Source organism: Pochonia chlamydosporia, chromosome 1 (assembly GCF_001653235.2).
Source record: "Pochonia chlamydosporia 170 chromosome 1, whole genome shotgun sequence".
NCBI lineage: Eukaryota > Fungi > Ascomycota > Sordariomycetes > Hypocreales > Clavicipitaceae > Pochonia > Pochonia chlamydosporia.
The window spans coordinates 591,544-614,789 of NC_035790.1; the positions used below are offsets into that span (position 1 = coordinate 591,544).

The following is a 23,246-nucleotide window of genomic DNA, read 5'->3' on the forward strand; positions in this document are numbered from 1 at the left end:
TCCAGTAGGCTAGAGAACATATTGCAGTGGCTGACCATGAACTGCGATTACATCAAATACTTCACCTCATGTTCAAGCAAGGGTCGCACCTAAACATACAATTATCATCATTGATGTCATTAACTCATTGGGTCTGGTAGCTTGGCTAGCTTAACCAGTGACATCCACCATGCGTGGTGTCGAAGCGCAACCAATACCAGTTGACCTCAATTGTTCATCTACATGTCGTATTAGAGATGAGATATTTGCCTATCCCTCTACACTGGTTAACTCATACCTTCGTCGCGATCAATGAATTCAGTCAACACCATGCCTTGCACATAGAAGACTCAAACTCCATATCATGTACTCGGCTCGGATAATTCTTTCGCACTTCGTGTGTAAATTTACCGAACCCCCTCATCCCTCGCGATGGCCAAACGCCGCATTACAAATCCGTCGAAAGATGTGGAGCTAGCATAACCCAAAGACATGAAGTTGTTCGGAGACACAATAGTTTACCGTCATCTTGGACATTGAAAATCTCATGTATAGTTTTCGTAGCCCCTCGAATCATTGAAGCTAGTGTCGAGCGTCGTTCACCAAAGAGGACGCCAGAATGGATCACACTCAAGCCTTCAGATCCGCCATCAGCGACGGCACTATCCCGTCGGCAGTGCTCCTAGCCAAACGTCGTGATAGTAAGCAGCCTATGCATCGCTTTGCAAATTCTTGCTAACAAAAGAAGATTCCGATGTGTTGTCCACCTACATGGGGCCAAAATCGGTAGCATCCTGTGAACCGGACCCAATCGACAGCAACACCATCTTTACCTTGGCTTCTGTCACAAAGCTTCCCACTACTATTGCTGCCCTCCAGCAAGTTGAGCAAGGTCGCATCCAGTTGGATGACGATGTTACTGAGCTGCTGCCAGTTCTGCGCCAGCAAAAGATACTCTCTGGTTTTGATGACACAGGAAAGCCAATTTTGAAGGACCGTAATGGTCCTATCACCCTCCGTCATCTTCTTACACACGCGTCAGGCATCGGATACAGCTTCTTGAGCTCAGCTGAGAAGTTGCAAAAGTACAATAACCATACCGGCAGGGCACCAGGTCAGGGTTCCACAGTCGGAACTCGCTTCGACCTTCCTCTGCTCTATGAGCCCGGGGAAGGTTGGGCATACGGTGCCGGCATCGATTGGGCGGGGCGAGTAGTCGAGCAGCTCAGCGGACTCTCTCTTGAAGAGTACTTCAATGAACACATCTGGAAACCGCTCGGAGCATCGTCTACGTTTACCTTTTTCCCTGGCAAAGACAAGTCAGCCAAGCAGCATTTGGCCACCCTAGCCTCCAGGACAGCAGAATCACAGCAGCTTAAGGCGGTACCTGAAGGATTTGACCTTAACAGGGGTTTGCGAGAGTGCTTTGGCGGGCAAGGCGGATACGGAAGAGCCGAAGATGTTTTAAAGCTTCTGCATTCGCTTCTTGCCAACGATGGCCGAGTGCTGCAGCCCAAGACGGTGGACATGATGTTCCAGGGACAGCTGTCGCAGCCTAGCAAAACAGCACTGAAGCAATCGCTTGAGGGACCAGCATGGGCCGTGGGCGACTATTACGCTGATGAAGAATATAATTGGGGGCTCGGCGGCATATTGATCGAAAAGCCAAGTTCCGCTGCTCCGTACACAAGGGGTGTCAACACGCTGATTTGGAGCGGCGCGCCAAACATATTCTGGGTACGTTCCTTCAATGTGAGAGAGAAGTTAACAGCCGAATTTTTCTGACGCGTTTTGCAGTTTATTGACCGAAGCAATGAGCTTTGTGGACTGTTTGTCACACAGCTGCTCCCATCGGCTGACCCTGGTGCAACGAATGTTATCAGAGAATTTCAAAAGGTCGCCTATCATTTGAATAAGTCACGGGAGTGATATGCGTCGATTTGGTGTCCATGCCTTGAATCATATACTTCGTAATTTGCGTCTCATCCCCTGGATTGTGCAATAATGTTTGGTGTATGTGCTATATGCAAGGTTGCTGGCCCCCCGAAGCAGGAATACACCACGAGCTGTTAGAGATCAAATAACTTTCCCATGTCCAGCTCTCCGCATTATAACACTTAAATTGTTTGCGGGTGGAATTTTCCAATAACGGATGTGATGATCGGTGACTGGAGCTCAGTGTCGTCTGACGCCACTTGTTGGTATTGTCATCCTAGAAATCATCGGATCGCAGGATAGTACTGTTGAGAGAGACATTATATGGATGCTGGTTCAGAATCATCATGCAGGAAAAGTAAATCGGTTCAACGTCAGGCTGCAATGCATACATGAGCAATGCCGGTCAATTCAAGGTAACATTGAACATTTCCATGCACCACAGCCAAGTTGTTTTGTGCCCCGCGCCGATTGCGGCGGGGTCAACAGCTCAATCTTGCTTCACTTCATTGTTCCTTCCTGAACAAAGCACATAAACTCTCGCCTCTGATCGTCCATCAAACTATCGAATTCAACTTGCACATCTCCATCCAATCGTCAGCGTAAGCAAAAGTCGTCCAAAATGGCTGTCGATCACGTCGTCATTTTCCAATTCAAGCCCGAAGCCAGCGCACAGGCCGTCAAGCAGGTAACATCAATTCCTTCTAGCCAAGGACCCATCACCGCATCCGCTAATTCCAGGTTGCTAGTGCTGCGATGAGATGCTCGGCTTGAAGGAGCAGTGTCTCTTGGCATCAACAGGCAAACCGTACATTGTACGATCAAAAGGCGGCAAAGACGTGTCCATTGAGGGTCTGCAGGTATGTATTGACGAAGCGAGCTTGTGTTTGAGACGGCTGCTGACAGCGAGATAGAATGGCTTCACCCATATCTTTGTTGTGGAGTTCGACTCTGTTGCCGATAGAGACTTTTACGTCAAGGAAGACAAGGCCCATCACGCGTTCGTTGGCAAGTGGATTACTTCTGCCGATTCTATTGTTTCCAAGGCATTGGTTATGGACTTTGCGCCGGGGTCGTTTGAATGACCGTGGTCAACATCGTGTAGCCGAGGCCTACGAGCTGTAGCGGCATCAGCCCAAACAAGAATTAGCTAAGAGAATTCAGTAAACATCGTGTGTATGGGTTATATACCCGTTGTTGAGCATTGGAGCCACTTCCTCGCCCCTAGGCAAAACGATACCAAACACAATCACCGTGTGCGGAATACCATATTCTTTCCAAGCGCACCGCTTGTTCACCAAATGGTCGGCGTGACGTTATACCCACAATCAGTATCAGTCTTAACTACATGCACCAGTTCGTATCATCCAAAAGCTGTTGTTCTTTCCACAAATAAAGCATGCCCCTATCGTACACCAAATCCATCTCGCATCCCCAGAGTGACATCAACCATCCAAGCCCGGCAACGGCTCAGGCTGAGCGAGGAAGCTTTCCAGGCAGGCTCGCTAGTTGTGCCGCATATGCTGCCAAAGAAGCCTTGATCTGATGTCTACCGTAATATCCACCAATTAAAAAGGCCCAACCAGCAGATTTACAAGCCGTTTGACACGGTTATGCATCATATGAAGAGCAAACTCGGCTTGATCATGCGATGTTTGAGATAAAAGCAGACTCCTCCAGTCCACACATCTTGAGTGAATCCTCAATATCGCACTACCCCACAGTCATTATGTTCATCAAGCAAGTACTGCACTTTATCTCTTAGTCGCAAATGCCTCCGACTCTGCGTGGCGTCTACGAGGCGTAAGTGGAATGAATACACACAACTTGTGGCACAACGAACCGGATAGAACACTCAATGGGTTTCAGATCTGCAAGGCGAATTTTGCCTTGAACAGAGATGGTACTGCGTTTGGGACACGTTTGACGTGTATCGTAATATATACTTCCGTTATAGATACATTTGCTGGTGATGAAGCCGTGCATTGTACTTGTATCTCTCCCGCGAGCAAATATTCAACGCCATTGCCATTTCCCCAATGACCTTCAAGAATCATGCCTAGAAAAGCTCAAATTTACTTCATATTGTACCAAGATCGCCCGATCCGTGCTTCGTATCGAACTCGACGGCCCCAAAGTATTTTTTGCTTTCCCCGTACTCGCAATGACTGTGTCAGAACCTTCCCCCTGTCCGTATATCCGTCCCAGATCTGCTGCTGTTGGAGCACTGTTGCTCTCGGTCATCGTAGCAAGATTGTATGTCGACTCCCCGTCCGTGTTGTGTTCATTCGAGCGATGGGTATGACCAAGCTTAACGGAGCTGCGAGACGGCACGCTGACACCCTTTCCAGAGGAGAAATTGTGTCCCCACCAACCGCCAAAGGCGTGGACTACCGGTCTCATGACAGGGAGACAACAGGCTATTACGCTGAGGTGAATCTCTACTGCGGACCAAATCACGGCTGGCGTGCAATTCCACATCGTATCGGCGGCGTATGAGTCGTATCTCGATGAAGTGATGAGCATCATGATAGAAGCAACAACAACCCTGCAAGGCGTGTGTCAGATGAACAATTTAGAATAGTGTAAAGTCAGTTGTGGAACGTACGCGATACCAAACATGAACATGGCTGCAATAGCCGTCTTCTGCGGCCATGGCAGAAACAATCTACTAATTTGCGCTACGGTAACCATTAGGGGCCTTGGACTGAGAAGCAGTGGCGCATCATCATCACTTACTAGCAGGCAACGCCATCAGGGCGATGTCAACGAGGAGATGTGCCAAGACGGACCAGAGAAAGAACTTGGCCGGATCAACCGTACATTTTCCCTCGATAGACTTGTCCCAAAAGTAATGTGGCGGGAAACATTGGAAAACGGCAACAAACAACTAATACGCAGCATGTCAGCACCACTTCGGGCTGTTGTCGTGCCTTTTGGTCATACCCGCACTATCAACCACACACTCGCACAACCAGTCAGAATGAATATTGATATTCTCGCGCTTGTGATGGATTTGAAAAGTCGCCAGTATAAAGCTAATAGGGATAGCTGCGCAGCCCCGATGGCCACGGTATAGGTATGTTCTTCGATTTCTTGTACCATTGCTTGGTAGTATCGTGCTTCACCAACTGAAACGGGCAGGTCATCGAGGTGTAGGCCGAGACCTTTTGTTAATACTGCAACATTGTACATTAGCTTTCGTCCCTCTTACATGGTTGATGGTCATTAGCATACAGAAGAAAGCAGATATGTCGTATGCCACTGCCGACGCCTAACACCAGATTAGACAAGATTCCCATTTCTATGAAGAGCAGTTGACAGCCTCACCAGCGCCAGCACGGCTAAGTGGTCATCCCACCACAGTAGCACGCGTTTCAGTTTCCTGGCATAGAACCGCAAGCCGAGCAGCAAGGACGCCGGGATGAAAGTCGTGAGAATAGAAACGTAGACGCCATATTGTATTGATTCGGTCATTGTTGCTGCGATCGTACACACTGTGGCATTCGCATGTGTCGAATTCGGGTCAGAGTTCGCAATTCCTCTTTAGATTGGATCCAGGATACTCATTTTAGACAGGCAACCTTATCGTCGAATCGTGACAATCTTCGTTTGCGTTGACTACAATGAGCATTAAAGGTATAAAGGAACAAAAGGGGACACCTTTATGAGGGATTCATTCACTCCATATACATATACCAGTCTTGTCATTGTTCTTTACGAACAAGAGCCGGGCTGACTAGCTAGTTCGACCACCTCGAAATGCCGATGTCAGGCAGCACAGCAGCCAAGTACAGTTCACTACGGGACAATGGTGCGCTGGCTTCTGGATTGTCACGCTCTAGCAAGGATACCTTGACCTCGCCTCGGTGCCCTTTGGATGCAGTTAACTCGAACACCCTTTTCTTACGAAACCAGGAACCGTGTCATTGATGCGACTTTGTGAACCCACCAGCAATCATGCTGGTCAACCAAAACGGGGACTTGAACCACGAAGCCATAGTGTAGCGTTCCATGCAATGACCCAGACCGGGCTAGACAAATTAGAATGCTTCTAGTAGGTCATGTTCATGACAATTTCCTAGGAAATTCATGGATTAGGATGCATACACCATGTTGCCTGGTGTACCTCATTCCAAGTAAGGCTGGCACAGCTACGGCCAAGCTATCTCAGCTTCAGGGTTCATGCCGGTACGGAGCGAGCAGCCAGGGAGGGATGTTCCTCGCGAGCCGTCCTTGCATCATGGCAGAAAAGAAGGTTGGAAGAAAAGAACGGGAGAGAGTCAAGTACTTTCCATGGTACCGATTCATGCTGTGGTGTTTCATTGCCCGTGCATCGACTGCTAGCTGAAATAAGCTGGCTGATTTCGGGCGACGTGATTATCTGCTAATTTGCAACTCCGTGGCCTTGTTTTGCAGCACCAGTATGCCTGCCTCATCCGCATCCTCATCTGTCAAATGCGGTTGATGCAGTCATCATGCGGCATGTCAGCGTGACGGACGTATGCCGAGGTGGTCATCTTTCAATGGATATTTTCTGAGCGCCAAATGCACAGAACGATGTTTCCTTGCCATAAGGTTGAGCTGCTACTCGAAAACGCGTCGATTACGCCGGGCGATGATGCAGGAAGTGATACGTGAAATACATTCTGTTGTGTTGCGGATGTGAGTTGCAATAGACCACACCCTCCATGAATCACCCAATGCAATAGCCCCGGTCAGTGGCGTTGAAGCGGCCCCCAAATCGACATGGCACTTCCGTGGAGAGGATTCCCTTCCTGGTATTGGAACCTGGTTCAACAGCTGATTGCCATCATCCGGCCAGGAAGATGTCCATTTTCAGCGGCACTCAGCGCTGCATTTTGCGCTGGGAAGCAGATTTTCGTTGTTACGTGGGGTGAACTTGAGCAAGGCCAGTTCGGGTGGCTTCATTGTTGCTTGAGAGGCGGGAAGTCCTTAGTTCCACCAGAAGGGTACGCAACAGGGAGTATATGAAGCCAAGTTTCGTTCACCTTCGGTTGTGGCTGAGGGCAGTGCCCGCCGGATCTGGAGAGTGTATCAGCAGGAAGCCAGTGACTGACAAGGGACGGTTCACCAATCTACTTCATCAAGTCCATGTAAGGAATATGCATGTTCATTTCGGTCATTGGCACTGAAATGTGTCCAGGGCGAAGTCTTCAATGTTCTTGTCAAGCTGCCCAGGTGCATGCAGACTAGGCATCGAAGAGTCAGCTCTTCATCAATTTTTGGATAATGCATTTATCCGGAAAGAGCCACCATCCACGGCACCTGGTGGCACCTGCCCTGCCGGCAATGCGATGATCCCCACGCCACAATAATGGAAGGGCCAAAGGGGCTGGGGGTCTCTGGTGGCTGCTCCACGCCCCATCTCCATGTCTCTTTCGAAGCGAGTCAACCCCGGCATCCTTAGTGAAGCACCTTCTTCACTTCTGGTTGTAGCCGAGTATCCATGATGAACCACTAGCTCTCCAATCTAAGCCCAATGTACGGGATGAGCCATGAAGTCCAAGGTTCCCGCTGCTGGCTCCCTCGGAGACGGTTGGGAGTAGGAAATCATGGTCACATTGCAGATGAGGGGAACACAACAGAAATGCAACCAGGAACTGCTGCTGCAAGCTCCTCCGCGGCCAAATTCCTACGGATTTGAACCAACGGAAGCAATCTTACTGTCTCACAGCTGTTTTTCTTGCATAGACTACGCAAATCAAATCCGCTACCCGGCCGGCAGCCAACTGTTCACCTAAACAAGCTGTCGGTGTCCCGCAACCGGGTCTACACAGTCACATTCGTCCATCTGGAATCTTCTCATCACGCCGCCACACCGTTCATCACCAGATCTGAATATCCATCCATCGAGTCAGCCGCTTGCCTGCTCACTGGGCTCAGGCGCATCCGCTTCCCTCTCCAACCTTCTGCTCTTGAGGTGGGCGTTGGGATTTGTAGCCATCGACTATCAAGAATACTCGTACACCTTAAGGGCATCATGGCCGCAGAATCGAACAGAGCTCCTGGTGGGGGGTCAGAAGATATAGACGACTCGCAGGTGCCGGGCACAATTCATCTAGTCGATTTGGATCACACTGCAGCGGCTCCGCATGCTGGTAGTCATAATGACATTATACTCGTCCCAACACCCTCGTCAGACCCAAATGATCCTCTTAATTGGTCGCCAGCGCGAAAGCGTCTGCATCTTGTGTGCCTCATAGTGTGAGTGAGACGACCTGTTTTGAAACCATACCGAGGAGCTGGGATCGCTCAATACCGGCCCCGAGAATTCACGAAATCGTTGGTCCGAGAGTGAGGCTGACAATGCAATGCGTTTGACTCTGTATTAGATTTGTCTTCTTCAACGGCATGGCCTTGTCGGTAGTGTACTCCGTTTTGGTTCCTTTATCACCTGCATTAAATGTTACAGGTACGAGACAGCGCCACGTCCCATGTCCATTCATCAACTGTTTTGATGTACTTTTTCCCGTCGCTGACGAGTCCTTGCAACCACAGTCAGTGACCTCAATGCTGGTACGGGTTACATGTTCTTGCTGTTGGGATGGGGGCTTCTCTTTTGGCAGCCATTTGCGTTACAATATGGAAAGCGTCTCACCTACCTCTTATCAATGCTTGGCATCGTGGTACGTATACAGTTGTTCTTTCGTTGGCACCGTTTGTCCTAACCCACCTTCGATACTGACTGTCAACCTCACATAGGCTGTCTCCGTCTGGAGCCCGTATGCCAGTGGCAATGGGCAATGGGTTGCACGCAACCTTGTTACTGGATTCGTAGCCGCACCTATCGAGGCTCTACCAGAAACATCCATCACAGACATTTACTTCACCCATGAGCGCGGCACATACATCGGGTGGTACGCGTGGGTTTTGGCTTCATCCAATTACTTCGCTCCCGTCATCTGTGGTTTTATCAATGACGGTATGGGATATAAATGGCCATTTTTCTTCATGGCCATTTTTGGTGGTGCTGCTTTCATATTTTTGTTTCTATTCATGGAAGAGACGAACTATGATCGTTCAGTAGTAAACACCACTGATGTGATACCTCCAGTCAACAGGCTGACGGCGGATCCAAGCACAGAAGGCGAAGCAGAAAAGTCCGTGACAGATGGTGGAAGCGGCTCGGGTTTTGTCCCTTCCACAGCGCATAGCAAGCCAAAAACATTTCTGCAAAAGCTATCGCTGGTGGATAACCCGCGTCCGTTTCTCATGCACTGGCGAGCGTGGCAGTCTCTGAAACTCCTTACGTGGCCAAATATCTTTTTTGCTGGATTTTCGTATGGCACATATTTAATCTGGTTCAACATTTTGAATGCCACAGCTTCTATCATCCTCGGAGGCGCGCCATATAACTTCAAGCCAAGTATTGTCGGGTTGTGTTACATAGCTTGTCTGATAGGTGTTATCCTTGGGTGAGTAGAGCCTCCCTTCACCATTTCTGAATACCGGCTAAGACGTCAAGCGCAGCTCCGCATATAGCGGTATCGCCTCCGACTGGGTTGTTCTCAAACTTGCCCGCCGCAATTGTGGCATTTTCGAGCCGGAGCAACGACTTTGGCTGTTCTCCGGCATGACAATTGCTGCCCCGTTCTCCCTCCTTCTGTGGGGAGTAGGTGTAAGTCTCGCTTCTCAATCACTTCGACCATCATGTTTGGCATCTAATGGACACAGGCTGCTCACCAAGTCCACTGGTTTGGTCTGCTCTTCGCAATGGTTATCCTTGCAGCGACCAGTGCTGCCGGTGTTACCCTTTCGGTCGCCTATCTCGTGGATTCGTTCCCAGAAATTTCCGGCGATGGTCTGACTACAATCATCATCATTCGGAACACCATGAGCTTTGCAATTGGGTATGGAATTACTCCGTGGTTAGATGGATTGGGTTTGCAGAACTGCTTTATTAGCGTGGCGTTTGTGGCGCTTGCCATTTGTTCTGTATTCCTCCCCATGATCTGGTTTGGAAAGAGATTCAGGAGAATGAAGAGGGACAGCTATTGGCGCGAGGTGCAGACTCGAAAGAGTATGAAGGTGCACTGAATTTGAGGGCATTTCATACCAACGGATGCTATGGGAGCTCCAGGAGAAGTCATTCACCCCATTACACAATCTTGGACAACACATCGGATACTACACCATAAAATAAATTTTGCCGAGTAGTCAAATATTTATCGTAAATTGCTGCCCTTCGCAGGGAATTGGTAAACAACGCTCAGTGCTCTTAAATGTAAATAACAACCCATAATTCATAATGTACATGATGAATCCCTTTTCCCCAAAACCCATGTCAGACTTCACTGTGAGTAGCTGGGTGGCCCAGACACCTCGACCGCGTAACAGCTCGCTTTCAGATAACACAAGACTTCGAAAACAGCTTTGCACACTTCCAATGCCCTCTTCTTCCAATCCGAATCTGACCACAAGTTCTTGAGCATATTATCCTGTATGACAGTCACAATGAACCTCACATGGTGATCGTCGGTAGTCCAATTCATCTTGTCGGGATGGTAGACAAGAAATTTCACACTCCGCCCATTGATAGCGCTCTTCGCAGCTTCCGCCGTCTTCGTTTTGTCAGGCTCCGGATGCGTACCGCGTATCTTGGCAACGCAGTCTCGCCAGAATTCAGCCCACGAGCCTTGAACAAGGTCACTGTTCAGCCATTCCTTGAACTTGGCGGGGTCTTTGAAGGGGAGAAGCTCGAGGATGAGGCGCTCGTGTTGAGCGTTGAGCATTGGCATTGGGGGAGGGGCAGACATATTTATCGAGTCTGTCATGGGATTTGGAGAGGGAACGCCCATGTTATGCGTCGTGGTTGGATCCAAGTCTGGTTCGCTGGTGTTATCGATGTTGGAATCTGGTTGAGATGTGTTTGCAGAAGTGGGCAGGCAGCGACACTTGAATGAATTGATCCACGACATTGAAAATCGTCTACAAATCTACACTGTCTACATGAAGGTCGTTATTGTGATTTATGTAGTCTCACCTGGCTGCCTCTGAGACGGGATTGAAGCGGCTGAGGCTAGATAAACGACCAAAACTGACAAGCCATTGCAATTCGACGAATCAAAGGGCAGCAACTGCCCCAAAGTGACGCGTCGCCTCGCAATGCGTACGTCTGCATTGGATATTTGCATGCAAGGCGCTTTTAGCCGGGCAACAGAGCTCTTAGTGGTGCGAAAATGCTGTTATCAGGATTTTGTATCCTTATGAGGGGGGTTTTATGAAGATAAAGGCATGGAGATTCGAGGTCGAAGGATGAACTATTTGGTTGCCTGGATGCTCCTCGGATTTGCCCCACTGCTGCCACTCTTCGACAATTGTGAGAAAATTGGGTTGCCTTCTGACCACCATAGACAAACATGCCAGTGGTGTTGGTGACAGGGCGGTTGTGAGAAAGTTTGGTAATGAATACGACAGCCGATGAATGCAATGATCAGCAACGAAGTTTAAGCTTGACAATACACCATTCTTGCTGTAGCCCCTGTTGGGAGAAGATGTGGGACCAGGCACTCATGGCCGTACAGTTTGGTGAAGTACCGAGAGACCAGTTGACTTTTCATCTTCACTGTTGTTTCTCGTTGTCCATCGCACCTGCCCTGTTTTGCGAATGAACGACCAGGGTCCCGCACTTTCTTCTCTCTACCCCCAAATATGCATTCTAGCTCCTCCATCTCAACGATTCTTACTTTCTCTTTCAACTTAATATGTACTCCGTACTATACCCCATGGAGTTTCTTGCTCTAAAAACCCTCGGAAAACCCACATGCAATCACGCCATGCTCAGAGTAGCGATCTGGAACGCAGAGATATCCTCCCCGCGTCCTTCTCTCCGCGCCCATCTCCATTAATCTGTATCCGAATGTGATTTAAATTACGTACCAGATACATTAAGGGGCCTCACCACGAAGAAAACGCGGAGGCTCTTCTCCATGTGGAGATGCGATGTTGAGAAAACAGTTCGACGGACACATTTGCACGAATGCCGTCTTCACCTTAGTACACGAATCTCCACTCTTTGTCAGGTCCGGCGGGAATAGTCGAGTCCAAACGCATTGAAACCCGGCAGTCTTCACCTAGGTGTCCGGCGTGATCGGGAGGGCACGGAGGCAACGGAGGACAATCCAAGCCACCCGTACGAACACCATGGACTTACTGCCAAAACAGGGCATCCTCGTACAGGGGCAAATCGACAGCTATCAAGATCCGGAAGCAAGTTCCACGCCTCAAGCAATAATTCGTTGAGGTTTATCGGCGGGGATAAAAGGTCCGCTCTGTAGGCTACTTGTGGTGGACCAAATATCCGACCTCGGACGATGAAAACGAGTCAGTCAAGTGTTTGGTATCTTGACAAGACTGTTGAAGCAACTTAATGAATTGCCACGGCATTTTGCTTTGGTGTTCACCGGAAACGATGGAAGGTGCTGAGAACTCGTTTATTGGTAACGCACCGAGATGGACATTGTTGGAAGCCGCCACAAGCTGGCTACTGGTGTATTTATCTGGCGTGAGACAGCCGGAGGATGGAGCCGAGAATGTGGATGAACGGGCTTCAAATTAATTGCTGCAGCCATCCGTTACAGGGGTTTACAGAGTCTACAGCGGCTAAGTGCCGATTTTGCCGGCTAATAGGCGTCTGCCTGATCTGCTGGCTTATAGTGGCTGCTTCTTTGTGGGTTACGGGTGAGAGGGAGCAACATTGAACTTGACAGTCATCTGTTTGACGGGTCAAGTTGACAGGCCATTAGTTCTCATCCACACCTCCAATCTCCTTGCCACTTTCGGCGTTCCCGCCAGACACTTCCAAGTGGCGCTGGGATGATGGCAGATGGACGACAGAGGCAAGAGGTTCAGAACCATGACGCCCCAGATCATCCCCATTTTGCTCCAATTGCCATGTTGGTTTGCGCGCTCCGGACGAATTGGTGGATGCGGCCCCAGAAACCCCCGTGCCAAGGCAGGGTCCGACTCTGCCGTTGACCGGGACGCCGTCACCCCCAGATTTGGCCATGCAGTCTGGTGCAGTCGCAAAGTCGTTGATATCAGACCCAGGCTAGCGTCTCAGCGTCATGAGGTATGAGGCATGAGGCATGTTTGGAAGCATGCTTATCACCACGCTTCTGTAAGTCCCATTTTACCCATTTTAGTGCTTTGTGATCTCCGCTTTAGTTATGTTCTGGCAATAAGTAAGAAGGATCCCTCGCTGCTTGGTTTTGCCACGCTGCTCACTGACTCTCCTTGCTGAGAGCACACGTTGAGCCGAGTATTCGCCTTGACTGTGGCATTCTCATTCTGCCATTCACTTGCTTGAAGCAATTTAAGCATCTCTTTGTATTCATCTCCTGATTTCACTGCTGCAACTGCGCGGGAAACTATCAATTCGAAAAGCAAAGAAAAATAGTTGCAGCCCGCAACTCCCTCACAACGCCATGGACTCAGTACAGCAACATGTTCGTCGGGGCAGCAGCTCAAGTCGCCTCGAGAAGCGGCGTGCCAGCATAGCCGATGATGCTGCCCAGCTAGAGGCTATGGGGCATAAACAAGAACTTAAGCGCAACTTTTCCATGATATCCATGTTGGGCTTGGCGTTTGCCATTCTCAACACTTGGACGGCTCTGGCAGCCTCAATTACACTTGCACTTCCCTCTGGAGGAACCAGCGCCGTCATTTGGGGTCTCATGGTCGCCGGAGTTTGCAATCTGTGCCTCGCAGCCTCTCTCGCCGAATTTCTTTCCGCGTATCCCACCGCAGGTGGACAGTATCACTGGGCAGCCATTATCTCCTGGAAGAAGTCGAGCCGAGCCATCAGCTATGTGACCGGATGGATCAATGTTTGCGGATGGGTCGCTTTGAGTGCTACAGGTCCATTACTGGGTAGCACTTTCATTGTCAACATTATTTCTCTCTTCAATCACGAGTACGATGCGAAGCCGTGGCATCAATTCCTGATCTACATTGGCTTTGCACTCATTGCTCTCGTCATTAACGCTTTCTTGACGAGGCTCCTTCCATACTTTACCAAGGCAGCCTTCTTCTGGTCCATAACCGGTTTCGTCATCATCGTTATTACTGTGCTGGCATGTGCGTCACCTGATTTCCAGACTGGCGACTTTGTGTATGGCCAATTCATCAACAATGTGGGATGGCCAGATGGCTTGGCTTGGCTTCTTGGACTTCTTCAGGGCGCTTTTGCATTAACCGGTGGGTGACTTATATCCCCCATTGATTTACGCACGTTCCAAATACTCAAGTACTAATAAATCCAGGCTTTGACGCTACCGCACACATGATTGAAGAAATTCCCGACCCTCAGCGACAAGGCCCCAAGATTATGCTCTACTGCATTGGCATTGGCATGTTCACAGGGTTCATTTTTCTCAGTGGTCTTCTCTTTTGCGTCAATAACATTGACAATGTCATCGAAGCCGGATGGGGACCTCTATTGGAAATCTTCATGCAAGCAACCAAGAGCAAGGCTGGGAGCACCTGTCTTCTCATATTCCCCTTGCTCTGCATGGTCTTTACCACGACTACGCTAGTCTGCACGAGCACACGAATGAGCTATGCGTTTGCGCGAGATCGCGGTATGCCGTTTAGCAGCTTCTTTGCACGGGTTCACCCTACACTCGACGTTCCTCTGAACGCCCTGTTTTGGACAGTCGCTTGGGTCATTGTGTTCGGCTGCATCTTCTTGGGGTCTAGCAGCACGTTCAACGCCATTACTGCTGCATCTGTTGTTGCTTTGGGAGTGACTTATGCTATCCCTCCGGCTATCAATGTTCTCCGCGGTCGTAAAATGCTGCCAGAGAACAGAACCTTCAAGTTGACCGGTGTATTCGGCTGGACACTGAACATCGTACGTCTTATCGTCTCTTATCAGTGTATAGGTGCTGTAGCTAACAAACCCATAGGTCGGCATTCTGTGGTCTATCCTCACAACTGTTCTTTTCGTTTTCCCACCCGAAATTCCCGTCACAGCAAACAACATGAACTATTGCATCGTCGCGTTCGGTGTCATGCTTCTCATAGCCGGAGGTACATGGGTCTTCGATGGTCGCAAGCACTACGAGGGTCCGCATCTGGATGTTCAGGGATTGATTGAAGGCAAGGTGGAAGGCATGGAGCCTGTCAAGGGGGTTGATTCGGAGAATAAGACACAGGAGGAGTTGGTTGAGGCGCGCACTACTATCCCTATAGATGCTTAAATGTGTTGTAGTGAGGAATGAGAATTGTTCAACTGTCAAGTTGACTATAATCAATGTGCCGTACTACAAATGCCTAAACGTAAGCTGCGCCATAAATATTCAAGAACAGAGAGACTACGTGCTTAATTGAATCGATGCAGCTAACCCGCCTGTTACACTTGAAGGAGCTATTCAGAAGCTCGCTATCATTCTCGGATATTGCAGTTACTATAGGTTGCGATGCGGGAACGGCATGCAAGCGCATGAACATCGTGTTTAGACCCAAGAAACTCCTTCCATTCGGGCCGTATGTAGAGAAACGGAACGAAAATTCCGAGAGAACCGTAAGCCAGCATGAGACGGAAGAGCATTTTGGGTATGACATCATTTTATCAATTGGGCTGGTTCTAGGGTAGCCGTGTGATCTACCCGGCGCATCATTCACACCACGCTCTCGACATTCTATTCCTTCATTAAAGAGCATCGATGAATTGATACCCTATTCCCTTTGATGTCGTTGGGCGTACGTCTGATATGAATCAATGAAATTCGAGCTGTTGGGTGACTATGTGTGACGTGGATGACTGAATCGTTTGCCCATCTCCGCAACGACGAGGTGAACAATGGATGTGAAACAATCCCAGTCTCCCCTTTTCAGCGTCGCCTAAATAGAACTCTCCCCTTAGTCTGCAAACAGCTGGAGAACAGGGAAGTTGAGTACCTTCGGGTAGGGCAGCAATTTCCTCATGAATCACTACCTTTTACCGACGGAACAATTTCCGTTCACCACTGTCAACAGGACGCACAGCATTCATCAGCCAGCTTGATGTCTTAGGTGCTAGTGCTTGTACAGGTCGGGTTGGTTCCAGCCGTGGCGCCGACATTGGCTTTTAGGCTGTGATGGCCTGCCAATGTGATAGGTTGGTTACGTTGTTTGGGTTGGATCTACGGCTTCGCTTGTTCACAGGAACTTGGGGTACGGCTTGAAACGATGTCATAATTCGTGGGGTAAAACTCACGCCAGCCGTCAATTGATGTGCCACATCCCCGTTGGGATGTTCGCCAAATGGTGGTTGGTTGGACCAAGTTGCGGAGCAGTGTTTGTTGGTCGTGGACGGCAAATGAATCCTGTAGTACGGAGTACCTAATTCAGTGGACGTGCAAGCTCCTAGTGGTAAAATTGCGCGGTGCAGGGTGAGCAATCATTCAATAAATTGCGGTGACAGTGCTCTTCATGGTTTCATGTGGGAGTTCGACCATGTTGTAATGAATGACGACCAAATTAGCTCGATTCCCTCAAGTGTCCAGCCTATTCCTGTCTGCCCTTTTTCTTTGTAGAGAGGCCTTCAGATTCATAGCAAACTATGTTTCTGTGCTAGTAACTAGCCTTGTTGTTTCTAAAGTGGGAGTCACGTTGACACCACAGTTTATTTGACTGCCTGAAATTCCCCATAAACCACTGGAGGCGGTGAACAGGATATTGCACAAATGCCTCACTTTTCCTACACTTGATGCATTTGCTGTTGTGAAGTACATACGTGTGACCCATGAAGGCTATTCATTGTGGTCAATTGTTAGCAAGGCACGAGACCACATATGTCTTATCCGAGAACCGACAAGGTTTGCTGTAGTGAGCTAAGTCGCAAGGGCTGGGGTAATAGGACGGAGAAAGTTTGCACTTGTGCTTGGCTGGAAATGTATGAAAGCGGATCGAGGAATCGAGTGTAGGTACAGTATGATCACGAGCACTTTGGTTGCTTGCTGGTACTTCTCAAAACTGTCAGCGTCGCATTGAGAGATCTCGAATACTCGCATCGGGAATCTTACGGCACTCACCACCCTCCATGGCGTGGCGGCTGTGCCGAACTTTCATGGTGATATTGAGGCAGACGTCTCAAGTTTTGTCTTGAGAATCCGCATTTGCCCTGTTGATATTGCAAGGCGAGGTAAATGCCGCTTGTTTTGATCCATTGGCACTCCACCTCGCCTACTCTCCTCACCGAGGTTTTGATATTAAATACCAGACTCTACCGAGTAGTGCGGAGTAGATACCGACATGTCGGCCGTTGTGGATCAGCATCACGCGCTCATTGAAAACTCAACTAGGTCTTAAGCGCCCGACGCAGCCGCATTCAATGTGCAGATGACAGCGTACAGCTGTGATGTTCAATGTTTGTTCCGCCTCATCACAGTTCAAAGGACGCGCCATCTCCATTGTATGTATGAGGGCATTGAGGGCACACATACGCCGCATAGAGTAGATGGAAGAAATACGGCACACTGGGCCATTGCGTCTTGCTCTCGGAAGCCGAAGCACCAGGCATCAACTCTCCATGATGTCAATATATTTTGTTGGCGTGTTGGTAGCACCAAATGGCTCTCGGACGCCTAGTCCCGTTTGGCCACAAGAGCGGTCTGTCCACAGTCTTCCACGCGGCAGGCCGTTCAAATGTTCCCCGCAATGTGGATGTCAACTGGTAGCAACTGGTAGCATTCTGTGGCCAACTTCGTCCGTGATGAAAATGTCTCGACTCTCGAGGTTCGGGATTGCACTTATTTTTGGTGACAACTTGTCTTAGCAGTCTGACATGAGGTAATTGACGATTGGCGACTTGTGTTTTGAGACATTGTGGCGTTGGCCTTGCCGCTGTAGTCTGGCCGATTGAGGTATCCTGGCGGGTAAAAGGATGCTGAATTGACAAAGTAGTGGCTGAAATCGGGAGGGAGGGATGGAAATGCAGTAGCCTGATGCTAAATGCAACAGACTTTGTTAGATGTGCATACAGCAACAAGGCCAAGAGGAAGAAGATCCTCATGTAACAAATTTGAAGTGGGAGCGATGGTCAGCATGGAGTCAGGGGGGCTGGGGGCATGGGATTTGGGTACAGAGTACGGAGTACGGAGTACAACAGCTGGGAAACCTTCAAAGGCCGCATCGTGCCTGCCAAATTGTGCATTGTCTTGCTTTGCCCTGCTTCACCTGCGGGCAAGAGGCAGGCACGAGGTCTGGTTCATCTTTGCTTTGCCTTCCGCCCAGACAAACCAATCAATTTTGTAATCAATCAGGTCAAGTTCAATCAATATCGGGACATCACCTGGTGGGCTCAAGCTCTCAATGGTCGTCTTGACTGACGAATTACCAGACACGCAAATGAAGCAAAATCGTGCATTTGACCTCGACAGGTTACCGAATGGACCGACCGATGCGCCGGCCTAACAATGCAACGTGACTTGCAATTGGCTGGATCGGGTCATGGATACCTTGCGTGTCTCGTCTCTGGTCTCTGTCCAGTCTCTTTCTTGCCCTCTCGGGCCTTGTTTCCGCCGCCAACCAGTTGAGTCAACCAGTCAACCAGTTTGGTGGCTCTGATGCTGGCGCTGGTTCTCATGCACTCGCTCGCATTTGGCTTTAGCCCCAGCCAACATTCAAAGTCCAACATTGAAAGGCCCGCACGATGCCACGCTCACACCCTCCATTTCGCATTTTACGTCACTTCGGTCGCCTCACAATCGATATGCTACTGCAGGACAGCAAATGAGACTAGTACAAGCATGTACAATTTTGGGTCCAGCTCCATCCAACGCCCGCGCTTTGGACATGATGGACGAACAGGGGAGGATCCTTGGGTCTCTGACAGCCGAGTTGATTCTTCAGCCCTGAGTGAAGAGCTGCCTTGGATGGAGTTGGCCGATGAACCTTGGCCATCGCTGGTTGCTTTTTCAAGGCTGGCATTGGCATTCGTCCTCTTGACCCTTGAAGTTGATACCACCAGGAGGTCGAGGTCGAGGTCGACTCAATTTATCTGGACGTGAGTAACTTTGCGACCAGACAACATCACCTCGGAGCAAGGCCGGTTTTTCGTGGAGGGCTCTACCAGGCCTGTTATCCATTCACTCCAAGAGCAAAGCTCATCACTAGCTTCTCGCACGAAGACTCACCAGTATGTCTGATATTAGGTGCCCACCCTCGCCGATGTTGCTCCATTTTACTTCCATGTTTGCAGGACTGACGACCCAAAGCTGTCAAGGGCTGACTGGCGGGCAGACCGTTTGTTTTCGCTTCGCTCGGCTGCTTCAATACTGTACTGAATCACATCACACACCGTGCGGCATAATTGCCTCAACGCTTCTCTTTACATCCTCTCAATATTCATAATTCTCATCTTCTTCCACCGACCAAGTTCATCACCAAATCCCAAAACAAAAAAACCACGCGACGCATTCCCACTTGGTGGCGGCCAAGTGGACCTTTTTTCTCAACAGCTAAAATCCACCAGACGCTTACAAGGGCAAACTCCCGCCACTGGTTCAAAAGAGGTGTGGGCAGACATAAGATTGGTGTTTGCTTGGCAGTCTGGTCTGGTATTAGTCGTCCCCCAAAGTTTAGGGTCTCGTAACGAGTCTCTCATCCCGACGTCACTGTTCAATACAGCCGACATCCCATTTTTGCAACCCTTTCTGCCGACACCATTTACGAGCATATTCGCCCCCGGGCCATTGGAAGGACGCCAAATTGAGTGAGATATCACAACTTTATCATATCGACCGCCCACTATTGCAAACCGACTTCAACTTTGCTACGATCAAAATCAAATGGCGCCAATCTCTGCGCTCAAGCAGTAGGAATCGTGCGGCCGTTGCGCATAAGACACTACAATACCGCGCGCCACCTCGGGAACATGTTTGCGCCGGCAGCATCCGCTCACGCCATTCTATTATAAGATACTACCGTGCAACTCGACCATAAGAGGAACCGAGACCGTCGTCCTGTCTGCATGTCTGTCTGACTTTGCAACTCGCCATGTCTTCTTCGGCGGCGGAAGATGGTGTTGCAATCCCGAATCGCGGCCCGGCCGTGTTCGCCGTCACAACAGCAACTCTGGTTCTGGCTTCAGTCTTTGTCGTCGCCCGCATGATATGCCGGTTCTTTATAGTCCGACGAGTTAGCTGGGATGACAGGATTATGATCCTGGCTTGGCTCATCGCCTTCTTTCTCTCCTTCTCCATCTGCTATGGTTCCACGGTTGGCTTGGGGAAACATGACGAGAATATTAGCGATGCCGACTGGCCGAAACTGCGCCGCTCCGAATACGTCTTTTCCATATTATACAACCCGGCTCTTATGGCGACGAAAACAGCTATTTTGATATTTTACTTGCGCTTAGCCAAAAACACCCAAATAGTGTTGCGGTATGCCTCGTGGGCAACGCTGGCGGTCGTCAATGTTGCTGGCCTCGTCCTCACCTTTATGAACATATTCCAGTGCAACCCGGTATCAGCGGCCTGGAACACAGAGGCAACTGGATCGACAAAATGTATTCCACTGTTGACCGAGTTCATATGCGCCGCCCCAGTCAACATCGTTACCGATCTAGCCATCCTCGCTCTTCCCATTCCAGTACTGACAGGTATGCGACTGCCCTCACGGCAAAAGACAATTCTCGTCATCACCTTCACATTGGGTATTTTCGTCACCATTGTTGATGTTGTCCGCATATACTACCTTCAAAAGGCCATTTCCGACGTACCCACGAGCTCTACCAGCGACCCCAACTCACGGTTCGGCGGCCGTCAAGACTTTGCGTGGAATGCATCATTGTCATTCATGTGGAGCGCCGTAGAGGTTAATGTTGGTATGACTTGCGCGTGTATTCCGACTCTGAAACCTCTCGTCCTCAAACTATTACCCGCCATGCTGTACGATCCACACGGAACAAGAACTCGCACACTCAAGTCTCAGAGTGACGCCGATGCTCCACCGTCCAGAAATCTTGTCAGTGCCACCCGCGAGCCTATGCCCGTGGCTACTCCGGACTCGAGCAATGGCAGTAGTAGTGGAGGAACAAAGTCCAACTCAAGTAATGAAGATCCTATAAGCGCCATGGAGTTTCTTACAACACCGGATATGAGAACCCTTGGCGACAGCACGCACCCGGAACTGATGGCAACGCGCGCACAGACAAACGCCACAGTTTCGACGTCGTCAGTCGAAAATGGCATCTATTTTGGCTTTGTCAATATGACCAAGCCAAAGAGTATGCTCCGCGCCAACGCCACCGAATCTTTCAAATATTGCACCATTGTCGCAATCCTTTTTTTCTTATGGGGGTTGTCCTATGGCCTCCTTAACACGCTCAATAATGCCATTGCAGTTGTCAACCACATGTCAACCGCACAGACTCTCGGGCTGACCAGCGCATATTTTGGCGTTGGCTACTTTTTCGGCCCATTGCTCGTGGGGGAATGGATCTTGCGGAGAGATGAGCACAATCGGTCAAGACGCCACGAAAAGAATGAAGCTGAACATGTGGGTGGCTACAAGGTCACATTTATTGTTGGCCTATGCATTTACGGCATCGGCACCATCATATTTTGGCCATCGGCCGTGACCAATTCGTATGGTGGGTTTATGCTGAGTAGCGTTGTGGTTGGATTCGGCCTTTCCGTGTTGGAAGTGGCTGCGAATTCATTCATGATACTCTGCGGACCACCTGAGTACGGCGAAACCAGATTGTTGTTGGCGCAAGCCGTGCAGGGCGTTGGTAGTGTCGTCAGCGGGTTGCTTGCTCAGAAGGTCTTCTTCTCCGGCATTAGCCAGGACAGCATGGCCAGATCAAACAGTATGACGCTCATAAACGTGCAGTGGACGTATTTGGGTATCACTCTGCTGTGTGTTGTGCTGGGCTTATTTTTCTTTTACATGCCTCTGCCGGAAGTCAGCGACAGCGAGCTCGAGTTTGCTGCAGACAAACTTCCAATCGATACAACCAAGCGCAGCATTGCAGGCTTACAACTGCGAACCGTCAGTCTTGTACTGGCCGTCTTTGCCCAGTACATGTACGTTGCTGGCCAAGAAAGTAACAGCATCTATTTTCGCAGCCTTCTCGTTTCTATTCTTCCGAATGCCCCAACCGGTGCAGACGCAGCCTCCGGCACGACCAAGTCTGGGTCCACGTACGACCCTGACAAACCGCCTGGCATTGCAATCTCTATTCCCGACTACCTACTCGTGGGGCATACTGCGTTCGCCGTGTCCAGGTTCCTCGCTGGCTGCCTGACGTACTTTGCAGTTTCCAATCGTCATCTCCCGCGGCCTCGCACGATTCTCACTGCCTGCATTAGCTTGTGTTTTCTCTTCGCCTTGCTCCCGGTTGTGCTCCATCCACCCAACCCCGACTTCCTGGTTATACCTGTTGTGCTATTCTATTTCTCCGAAGGGCCTATCTGGCCGCTTCTGTTTGCCATTGGCCTACGCGGTCAAGGACGTCGAACAAAGCGAGCAGCAGCATTCATCACCATGGGCGGTTCTGGGCCGGCATTCTTCCCTTTTGTCATGTACGCGATCATTGAACAAGGCGGGAGCGTTCAGACGGCATACATTGTCATCATAGCACTACAAATTTCTATGATTGTGTACCCCATATTTCTTCACTGTTCCCACAGCGCGAGCCTGTTGGTTGATCCTAACCCGGATGTCCGAGCAGCACTGGAGCAAGAGGGCGATGAAAGGTTAACCGACCAGGTTGTGAATAGCAGACGAAATCAGAAGAGCGGGCTCTTTGGAGGCCTTTTCAGCAGTGTCAAGGGATATGGGAGGCGAAAATCGTCCCAACCACAATTTCAGCATAACGAAGGCGTTGCATCATGACATTTTTACACTTTTATGATACGTTCTTATTCATCTCGGGGGGTTATTTGGACCAGGTACGGATGGTACTTGCCATCGGTTATATTTCGAAACGTTTGGGAGCGACTACTATTTGATTGGATATATTTATGACTACGGTGAACCGGGTTGCGGGTTGGTGTTATTGGTATATACCCGGTTTTATGGACGCAGGTTTTGGCGTGTATATATATCATGAAAGACAGAGCATGGAGAGCAATGGGAATACATGAAGAGACGTGTTGGAGCTCTTACCCTCGCTTTACAAACTTGCTTCTCATACTCGTGAACACATCCGCCCTGATATTAACAGATGTCACAAACACAGTATGCTACCACGCCGAACCAACATCCCTCTTTATCCTGTCAAAAACACCGACTCCTTGGGCGCCCAGCCCCGTCGCAAGCCCTACTGCCATGGCACCAGCCCTCCTCATCCTCCTATACCCTTCACCATCCTG

At 49.7% G+C, this 23,246-nt stretch overlaps 6 protein-coding genes across 6 annotated transcripts; 5 read left to right on the top strand and 1 right to left on the bottom strand.

Annotated features, from left to right (window-relative positions):
- Window positions 1–598: 598 nt before the first annotated feature.
- VFPPC_00110 (beta-lactamase) lies at window positions 599–1,908 on the top strand (the record flags this gene model as incomplete). Its single annotated transcript, XM_018280202.1, has 3 exons — window positions 599–680; window positions 728–1,716; window positions 1,777–1,908. 3 exons carry the CDS (start codon window positions 599–601, stop codon window positions 1,906–1,908), a joined length of 1,203 nt encoding a protein of 400 aa, XP_018148129.1.
- A 628-nt stretch (window positions 1,909–2,536) lies between these two features.
- On the top strand, window positions 2,537–2,999 carry VFPPC_12693 (stress responsive alpha-beta barrel; the record flags this gene model as incomplete). Its single annotated transcript, XM_018290470.1, has 3 exons — window positions 2,537–2,602; window positions 2,664–2,774; window positions 2,829–2,999. The coding sequence occupies 3 exons, from the start codon at window positions 2,537–2,539 to the stop codon at window positions 2,997–2,999; spliced, it is 348 nt and encodes a 115-aa protein (XP_018148130.1).
- Window positions 3,000–7,918: 4,919 nt separating this feature from the next.
- Window positions 7,919–9,975, top strand: VFPPC_00111 (MFS transporter; the record flags this gene model as incomplete). Its single annotated transcript, XM_018280203.1, has 6 exons — window positions 7,919–8,142; window positions 8,271–8,350; window positions 8,437–8,564; window positions 8,641–9,353; window positions 9,409–9,556; window positions 9,613–9,975. The coding sequence occupies 6 exons, from the start codon at window positions 7,919–7,921 to the stop codon at window positions 9,973–9,975; spliced, it is 1,656 nt and encodes a 551-aa protein (XP_018148131.1).
- A 254-nt stretch (window positions 9,976–10,229) lies between these two features.
- On the bottom strand, window positions 10,230–10,694 carry VFPPC_12694 (hypothetical protein; the record flags this gene model as incomplete). The annotated part of the gene is made up of 1 exon (XM_018290471.1): window positions 10,230–10,694. One exon carries the CDS (start codon window positions 10,692–10,694, stop codon window positions 10,230–10,232), a length of 465 nt encoding a protein of 154 aa, XP_018148132.1.
- Window positions 10,695–13,364: 2,670 nt separating this feature from the next.
- On the top strand, window positions 13,365–15,140 carry VFPPC_00112 (amino acid permease; the record flags this gene model as incomplete). Its single annotated transcript, XM_018280204.1, has 3 exons — window positions 13,365–14,136; window positions 14,202–14,791; window positions 14,847–15,140. The coding sequence occupies 3 exons, from the start codon at window positions 13,365–13,367 to the stop codon at window positions 15,138–15,140; spliced, it is 1,656 nt and encodes a 551-aa protein (XP_018148133.1).
- Window positions 15,141–19,920: 4,780 nt separating this feature from the next.
- Window positions 19,921–22,767, top strand: VFPPC_15056 (MFS transporter; the record flags this gene model as incomplete). The annotated part of the gene is made up of 1 exon (XM_018292809.1): window positions 19,921–22,767. One exon carries the CDS (start codon window positions 19,921–19,923, stop codon window positions 22,765–22,767), a length of 2,847 nt encoding a protein of 948 aa, XP_018148134.1.
- Window positions 22,768–23,246: the final 479 nt, after the last annotated feature.